The sequence below is a fragment of the Nannospalax galili genome, unplaced genomic scaffold (genome assembly GCF_000622305.1).
Source record: "Nannospalax galili isolate Female #2095 unplaced genomic scaffold, S.galili_v1.0 scaffold553, whole genome shotgun sequence".
In the NCBI taxonomy this organism is placed as follows: Eukaryota; Metazoa; Chordata; class Mammalia; order Rodentia; family Spalacidae; genus Nannospalax; species Nannospalax galili.
Window position 1 is genome coordinate 3,062,801 of NW_008336313.1, and position 9,409 is coordinate 3,072,209.

General features: G+C 37.2%; 1 protein-coding gene across 3 annotated transcripts in view; it reads right to left on the reverse strand.

The window, feature by feature from the left end:
* The window catches only part of Pde4b (phosphodiesterase 4B), a 661,174-nt gene that overhangs the window by 416,524 nt on the left and 235,241 nt on the right, over positions 1 to 9,409 (reverse strand). Inside the window, exon 1 of one of the 3 annotated variants that reach the window (XM_008831052.2) lies at positions 5,019 to 5,730. The exons of the other annotated variants lie outside the window; for them this stretch is intronic. Coding sequence (XP_008829274.1) covers positions 5,019 to 5,254 — 236 coding nt within the window. The 5' untranslated portion in view covers positions 5,255 to 5,730. Of the gene's footprint in view, positions 1 to 5,018; positions 5,731 to 9,409 lie in introns of those variants that run through there. 3 annotated transcript variants of the gene reach the window in all.

The window sequence follows — 9,409 nt, forward strand, 5'->3', positions numbered from 1 at the left end:
ATGTTTCCCATCTTTTATCTTTGACTGCAGCCCCAGTGAACCAAGTATACCTCCCTCATGCTTAAAGTGTAATTCCAGCTCAGCCACTTACATGCTGTATAACCTTAGGCAAATTTTTAATACTCTCTGGCTTTCATTTCTTGGCCAATAGAATTGAAATATAATACCAGTTGAACTTTCCTCATCTCCAGATCCAAAATGCTCCAAAAATGTAAATGTTTGAGTACCGGTATGATACCACAGTGGAAAATCTCACTTTATGGAACTGTGTTTGATGTACAAAATTATGTTAAAGTATTATATAAAATTGTTTTCATGATGTGGGTGTACTATATGTGAATGAGATGAATTTTGTGTTTAGACTTGGATTCATCCTCAAGATATTTCATTATATATATATGTGTGTGTGTGTGTGTGTGTGTGTGTGTAAATATTCAAAAGTTTTAAAAATCTGAAGCTCTAAATACTGCAACCAAGAAGTATTCAGCCTGTGAGTGTAACTTGTGGGATTAAGTATGTATAGAACAATGTCAATGTCAGACACATTCAAAGTGCTGGAATATGACAGTAGTTGTTTTTTATTTCCTTGTTATTATTATTTGGGGGGGTAGAAAAAAAATGCCCTTCTTGCCCATTTTTGCATGAAAATCTGCTATTCATTCTTAAGATGAGAAGCAAATGGCAAATGACTCCAATACACTGACTCATTTTCTAATGAGTCTCGTGACAATGAGCAGCAGACTTCGGTAGCATTATTCGCACTCTGTTGATTAATTATTAATGCAAAAGTTCATCTTCCAACTACTATGTGAGGTCTTTGAAGCTAAGAAATCTTTCTAATTTTGCCTCCACTAAACCCAAAGTAGTCCTCATACATAGCTGTACTACTGAATATTCCTCTTCATTCAATGAATACGTAAAAACACAGACCCTCTCAAAAATATCCAATGTTACTAGGAAATAATTGAGCTGAAGAAAATGCTCAGTAGATTTATGTAACAGAGCAGGATTAAGCCCCATTCCACAGTAAGCTGAAGTCCAGAGAAAGGTCAAGCACATATTCCATTCGCTGTTTTCTTTATAGGCTCTATTTGTTCCATCTTCATCTTTAGAGTATAAACCTTGGCTTGCAATACTTTTGTATTCAAATACTAGTCACAAATCACACATTTCTTGAACATTTCTTTAACATAAGAAAGGGCTTTCAACATACAGACAATACCTTATTGACAATACAATGGGGAAAAGCTCTTCTCAGAGTCTCTGATAACTGAAAGCATGCTACTCTTGCTTGTAAATATGGACAGACTGATGGTCGTGCTCATCAATACATTTGCTCTTCAAGAGACAGAATTTTGAGACGTGTGCAATGGGCCCAGGCTCCATTCAAGATCATTACTAGCTGCTTTCTTCATGAAGTAGTTATAATAGCTGAAGGAGGTTCACCAGCCAAGGAGAGAAGGTTGAAAGAGATAGACACTATGTAACAAGTGCCAGACAAAATGAACAGTCCACAAAGACAGGTGAGATGACATTGTGTCTCAGAGACTGTCACCTCAGATTTGAGGTTAGGGATGAAGAACATGCAGACTTCAAAAAAAATATTGTCATTGCTCTATTCTCTATCCAGCAAGGCTGAGCACCTCCCCCAATGCTTCAACGTATATGATGTGTTTTATCTCTATGTTCTCACATCCCAAGTGAATACCAGCATTATTGTCTGATGGTCAGAATTCAAAGACGAATTGGAAATTTGGGGAGGTGGATCAAAGTCAAATATAATTAATGGAATAGGAACACTTAGAAAGTAAGGAATTCAAAACTTTGAAATATCTATAACATATAATACTGAAAGGAATGCAAATATAAAACTTAAGTAAGATAGTATACATGAACATTCTAGTAAAGAACTTAAAATACAGTAGATGTTGGGGAAATATAGATTGGGTCTGAATTTTTTCTTTCCTTTCTCATAGATATTTCAATTATATATGTTGAGTAAATAAAAAGACAACCAAAGGTCAGTTGATAATCTTCATAGTCATGCACATTGTTACAAGACTTAATATCCTATGAAGTAGAAAAGGGACTTATATGCTATGTAAAAATTAATTACACAGACTAATTACAGGGAAGGATTTTTCCAATACCTGTGCTATGAAATAGCAAAACTGCATATTAAGTGAAGTCACTGGAATTTTTTTCTCTACAGTTCTAAAACTAAGGCAGATTCCCATATGTCAAAGATGGAATTAATTGTGGTTCTGCATCAGGTAAGAGAAAACAGTGAGATCATTACTCAAATTCCTTCTAGATTTGGGGTTGTGCAAACAAGATTAGCAATGACACATCGACACATCAAATATCTACTATTTTCACATAATTTAAAAATAATTCCAGGCTCAGAATTTCACAAATGTGTGCTAAGTCTTCTGTTGTCACCCCATACTTCAGAACTTGGGTTTCTAAAACCAGAACTCTCACTCACCTCATCAAACTATGAAATCTACAAATAACTAAGGATAAAAGCTCCTGCTCATAGGTTAAGTTATAAATGACATGCTCTCCATTGTTTAGCTTCATCATGAAAATTACTTTAATTTCAATGCTGGAATCAAAACAATCTAGTCTTCTTGAAAGAAGCCTACTATCTGCTGTAAAGTAATAACATGTTTTTACAGAGTGCTGAGTGAATATCTTGGAATTTCTAACTTAAGTGCATGGTCTGGACATTGCCAATCACCAATCACAAAAGGCCAGTTATATTTCGTCATGACAAAGAGGTGAAAACTAAGATTTGCAAGCATGTACCGCCTCATGCAGCTGTTTCTATGCTGAGAAAATGAAGCGGCATCTGACTTTTAAGATTTTGAAAACAATCATTCAAATACTTAGCATATATGTCTATTTTCTAAAAAGAGAATTTCCTGGCATGGTTCATGAAAATAAATTTGAAAAATGTTAAGCATGTCCTCAGATACAATAGAAATCAACATAAATACAGACAATCAGGAGTTGGAATCAAATTGAGAAGCAGCTTTAATAAAAAACATAGAAAGAGGAGCATGTGAGTTGGGAGGGGAAAGGGTGGAGAGGAATCCCAGTCATTCCTGATGTTTTAGAGTCTGATGATTAATGAGCTCTTTAAGCCTATATTGTGTTACATTATGCCACAGTCTTGTGCTTTCTTTTTTGGCAATTGTGGAAAATTTTGTTTTAAGTCACCCAAAAGAAGATCATTTTATTAGCATAAGTAACCTCACATATCATTAAATTGTTCTTTTTGCAACTTGCTGCAAGAAAATTTGTATAATGCATGAGTAAAACTGGCTCTTTAATCATTCTAAAATTTAGTTCTTTTGAAAAGAAAAAACCCACCAGTATTTATAGCTCTATGTTCCTAGCGCATCAAGAATCTATTCTAAGAAAAAGAAAGGTCATATTATTATATTCAGGAACCAAAACTCTATATTAAGGAGAATATTACTAGGATTTCAAGATTATCATTCTTTGAATATTATCTGCTTAAAATGAAATGTCCTTTGGGTCAAAACAATGATGCAATATTCATTCAACCAATACAGCATATACCTCTATTACTTCATTGAGTATGTTCCTTTTTCGTACATATGTTCCTTTAATGAGAACTTGTCAACAATATATCCACATATCTGACTTCAGTCATACTACTCAGAAAAGTATACAAAAATGCACGTGTGTTAAAGGAGAGGTAGATAATGGGCGAGAGGATGTCAAATCAGTACATATTTTCACACAGACCTTCTCTTTCTACAAATCCTAGCACCATTGGTAGCTTTTGAAAAATTAATCACGTGTGTTCTGTAAGAAACAGAGTGCAATGGAATAGCAGCATGGAATCCATCAAAATGACCCAAAATTCTCCATAAAGCATTTCTATACATGATACTCCACAGTCAGAAAACAAGAATAACCATATCATATTTAGTCAGGTAAAGTACATATTACCTGAGCATTTGGTGTTCATCAAAACAAGCTACCTCTTCCTATGGGTAACTATAACTTACCAGCACACTATGCATATATTAAGCACACAAATTTTTCACGAGTAGAAAACAATTCAAGTGAACTAATTTTCAAAAATTCAGTTGCCTCAGTTCATTGTGTCGGTTGGTACCTGGCATACAGCCACAAAAAATCACTGCTAGAATTGCCTTTAAGAGCCACTGTCTGTCTCTATTGCTATGGTCTCTAGTAAACAAAACTGAGGTATGGATTACCTTATTTTGAAAGGATACATTCCTTCAAAGAAATCTGAAGTGGCCTAGGTTTTATAAGTCAAGGTGATTATCTGTGGAACTTTCCCCGTGCATGTCATTATTATACTGGTCTAAGGCAGCCATCCTAGTGGATTTACAGCCTATTTTAGGGGTGGCAGGCTCAGGGCAATTTTCACAAAGAGTTCTTAAATTCACATATGGCATGCCCAAAATATCTATCATTTTAAGTAACTTAAGCAATTTGGAATCATAAATAAAAGTGCAACTTCATAAGAGAGAATTCAGTTTCTCAATCCTTAAGTAGTATAAATATAAAAGTCAGTAAGTAAAAAGCTCACCGGTTTGTATAGTATAAACAAAGCAATACAATATAGTAAGTTAGGCTTTATGTATTAAGAAATAAATTATAGTTAAGACAAAAACATTTATTCTTGTACCAAAAATATACTACTAAAAATCGCCAACCAAAAAAGAGTTACCTATCACCTCAACTAACAAAAATCTGACTTTTAAAAACTCCTTTATTTATAACCATGTTTTCCTACATGCTTTTTATAAGCAGTAATTATGAAGAGGCTCTATCTATAGTCAGAGGCATACTTTATCTGGAAACGGCAGGTAGCACAATGGTCATTCAGCCCACAGAACATTTATGTATTCTTAAGCTGACCCACCGTCTCCCTAAAATTCACACTTGTGATATGTCTTCCCTGCCACTAAGCTAGGACTCTGCAAAGCACTGTAGAAGTCTCCTCTTACCATGTATGAGCCACAGTAAAACGACGACGCTGCCGAATGCTTTTATTCACAAGCAACTTTCTGAAAAAGCATGGTGAGTTCCTTGGCGAACTGCGAGGAGAGATTTTGGGAGACGTAGGTCTGTTTCCCTGTAGTCTTGGAAGCTCAAGTTCTAAGTGCATTTGTTCCTTAAAAGTCTTTATGCAAACCTCGGATTCAGAAGCAGTAAGTTCCTTTGAAGAATTTTTTGCTGTCATGTCTTGTATGGAGTGCTAGCTTTCACTTTTCAAAACAAAAAGCTTAAACATAACAGAGATAGCGCCGCAAGTTAAAAGGCTGCTAGGTCTGCACACTCTTCCCAGTTGAATTTGGGACGCTGTGGTTCCGACGCAGGAGCTGCTCCGAGGAAGAGCAGACACTGGAAGAATGGCAAGTCAGGCTGTCACCAGGAGCTTTATCAGGCTGGCTTTGCCTCGGAAAATGCGCCAAAGTGCTTCCTCTGGCAGTAGCCTCCTTGTGGATGAGGTTTGTCTGCAAGTTACACACCGAGACTCACTGAATTCATTCAGCTGAATATATCAACTCATGAAATATTCATGAGGACTCCTTATAAATCCTTTACATGTGTTTTCTTTCTAAAAGAAAACCTTATCAAGCAAGCTACACTAACTAATAGACAGTAAGCGAAGCCTGGTCACCTAGGCAGTTTTGTTTGCACAAAGGGCGGAACCAGAGTCCATCCAGCATGTGTGCTGTTTAAAGTCTTCATTCAGAATTATCCTGCTCGGTAATGCATACAGCAGTAACTCCGCCTATCAAATGTCATTGGCCCAGGATTATTCAAACAACTGTGCTGTTTCCCCTTAAAAATACCCTCCATTGCTCAGATTTTCACTAAATTTGTGGGGCTACTGTCTTCCTCAGTGTAAAAACTGATTAAATAGGGGATTGCCAAAAAGCATCCTAAAACAGCTTTCCAAATTCCATTTTTGAATCAGAGAGCTGATTTGCTGAAGTTTTTTTTTTTCCTTTTCCTTCTTTCCTACTCCAGAAGATTCAAAACCGCATCAGTATAAAAAAAAATGTCACTGAACAGGAAAACATTGGCTTTGGTTCATTCCCCCAAGGAATTTAAAGACTAATTTTTATTCCAACAAACGTCACCCTTGTTCTTCTGTCTAAGCTCATTGTTTATGAGCTGCACATAGAAGCCACTGTAAGTTCAATGCAAAGCATCTTCTAACAGCCAAGCACTTCCCGAAATGGATGGAACAGCTGGGAAAAATATTCACTCCCAGTTAACGTGTGGAGTCCAAGTTGGGCACTGCACACGTGTGTGTGTGTGTGTGTGTGTGTGTGTGTGTGTGTGTGTATGCGCAGAGAGGTGTACAAAGTGTACAGAAAGGTTGGCATCTCTGTATATGTGTGTGTACACTGGAGAGTGAGGGTGCACATTGCTCCTGAAGATTGCAAGGGAGACAAGATCAGGGAGTCAGTTCAAAAATAGACTGTTTCTGCCTGGCATTTTCTTTGGCACTGGAGTGCAGCGTCTGTACACGCAAGGGCACATGGAAGGAGAAAGAATATTGTGGTCTCTATGTTTCTGGATGTTGTGAAAAGTCTGTGCTGGCAATGGTTGTTACTGAGGCCAGCTGGATCCCAAACAAATTTGACAAAGCAGAACTAGGGCTAGTCAGCTGGAGTGACAGAAAACAAATCACGCACAGTAGGACTGCAGTGAAAAGGGAGACATTCATTTTATCCATTAACAAATCTATAATTCTATTCATTCATAGTTGTCATATACTCTGACTAAAACTTTCCCAAATATCAAAAGGGCTAAATAAGAGCAGACCATTGCTTATGTAGGAACAAGGAGCTCTTGCACTCACCCTTCAGGAAGTGAGTCAAGCTTAAACTACTGATTTCTGAGCACTGCCACAGGAAGCTCATCAATATTTAAACAACTAACTAAAATGCATTACGAACAAAAGCACAATCATGGAATTTTAGATTTGGACCGAATGCTCCTGTTCACCTTGTTCAGCAAATCATTCCATAAACAAGGAAACAGAACTAGAGGAGACTGGAGGGAGTTGTCCAAGTTCATCTTGGTGATTAATGTTGCCACTAAATCTGAAGCTAGGGTTTTCCAGCTCCAGTGAATACGCATTAATTTGATTACAAAGCTGTACATTTCTCTAGGCAGGCCTTAGTGCCTACTTTTTAATATCCAAAGATATTTTAGCTGCTTTACTTGAGATGACAGACTGTTGGTAACATCATGGAGAAAATGTGGTTAAAGCTATTATTTGTTGAATAATGCAGCAAATCTGAGACTTTCCTCAATAATAATATAATTTTAAACTGGGACATGACATTTTGTGATTCTATCATGGTTCAGAGTGACTTAAAATAAAATAGTTATTTGATGCTGGCTTCATAGAAGGAATTTGGAAGCTGTCCCTCCATTTGTATCTTTTTTGAATAAATTAACTAGTATTGGATGTAGATCTTCTTTAAATGTCTGGTAGAATTCTGCTGTAAATCCATGTGGTCCTGGGCTTTTTGTAGTCGGGAGGTTTTGTATTACTGTTTCAATTTCCTTATGTGTTATGGGTCTGTTTAAGCTGTTGATCTCTTCTTGGTTTAGTTTTGGTGGGTCTCATGCTTTTAGATACACATCCATTTCTTTTAGGTTTTCAAATTTGGTAGCATATAGGTTTTTAAAGTATTCCCCTACAATGTTCTGGATGTTTTTGTGATGTTTCCCCTTTCGTCTCTGATTTTGTTGATTTGGAAGTGTTCTTTCAGTTAACTGGGCTTGGGGCAGGGGGGAGGGGTGGTCTGTCAATCTTGTTTATCTTTTCGAAGAACCAGCTCTTGGATTCATTGATTCTTTGAACTGTTTTCTTTGTTTCTATTTCATTAATTTCTGCTCTGATTTTTGTTATTTCTTCTTGTCTGCAGGGTTTGGGTTTCATTTGAACTCACTGAATCTTTTTCTCATATTTATTTTTCAAAGCAATTAGGAATTTCTTCTAAAAAATACTATGGAAAATTTCATAACCCCAATATGGCTAAATGTAAATTGATGCTCAGATCAGAAGATGCTGATATAACTTACCAAAGGAGCAGGATAGTGCAGTTGTACTTTCTTATTTTTATTACCAGTGGTGGCCCTCTACACCTTTGCTTTCACTGTGCCTACACTTAGTGTCATAGTGAAAGAGACTTAGAACCAACCCCAAGAAATAAAATCTCAACAGTGTATAAGCCTGTTAACTCTAGCCACTCTAGAAAAAAAATCAGGATTACTGGAGCTGGAGAGATGGCTCAGCTGTTAAAAGCACTGGCTGTTGTTGCAGAGTTCGATTCCCAGAACCCACATGGCAACTAAGAATTGTCCATAACTCCAGTTCCAGGGGAATCCAACACCCTCTTCTGACCTCTGCAGGCATTGCATGACACACGTGCACTTACACACATGCAGACAGTACACTCATACACATAAAATAAATTAATAAATTAAACATTCAAAAAAAATCATGATCACCAAAGAGGGTTCATTGAAATACAAAATTTAAACGATAATCAGACTGCTTGAAAGCCTGAATTCCTTATCAGTGGGAGGTACATGTTTATAATGTTTATAGACAGATGCAAAAAACTGTTTGCTTCTAGAATACCAAAGAACAATAAGGCACTGGCAAATATTGAAATCAGAGATGTGTATGGAAGTTAGGAAACAGGTGATTCTAAGAAAAAGGAAACCAAAACAGAGTAAAAGAAAACAGCCTGTTATATTTCCACAAAGAATACTATTTTGAGGAGAACAGGAGGGAACGCAAATAAAGATTATGTTCCCTGAGTCGTAATGCTCCATAACTGTGACAAGGAGCTGAGATAATCAATTTAAAGGGGAAAAGTTTACTTTGACTCATGCTTGGAGAGAGTCCAGTCCCTGGTCCCTTGTTCCCTTGCCTATGGCAAGGCAGTACACTTCATGACAGAAAAGCCTGGGGTAGAGGTGGTCTACTAGCCTCAGGGTGGCCAGAAAGCAAAGTGAAAGAGGCGGAGCTGGAGTCTCAAGAACCCGTGCCCCGTGGCCTGACTTCTTCCCTTGAGCCTTACCTCCTCAAAGTTTCACCATGTCCCAGCACTGCGACAGGCTGGTGACCAAGCCTTGGGGGCGCTAAGGAGTCAAATACTGGCATCCTGTTTAGTGCAGCTAATGAACAAAATGGATACCTTCTGGTTCATGTGTGATTCTTAGCCACTGGCACCTCAAAAAGACACTGAATAATCACAACTTACCACTGCATAAATGTATGTCCTTGTGAATTATTTGAAAATTTCAATTATTGATGTCTCAATATCAGATACAGAAATTTCCTGTATCTGCATCCTGT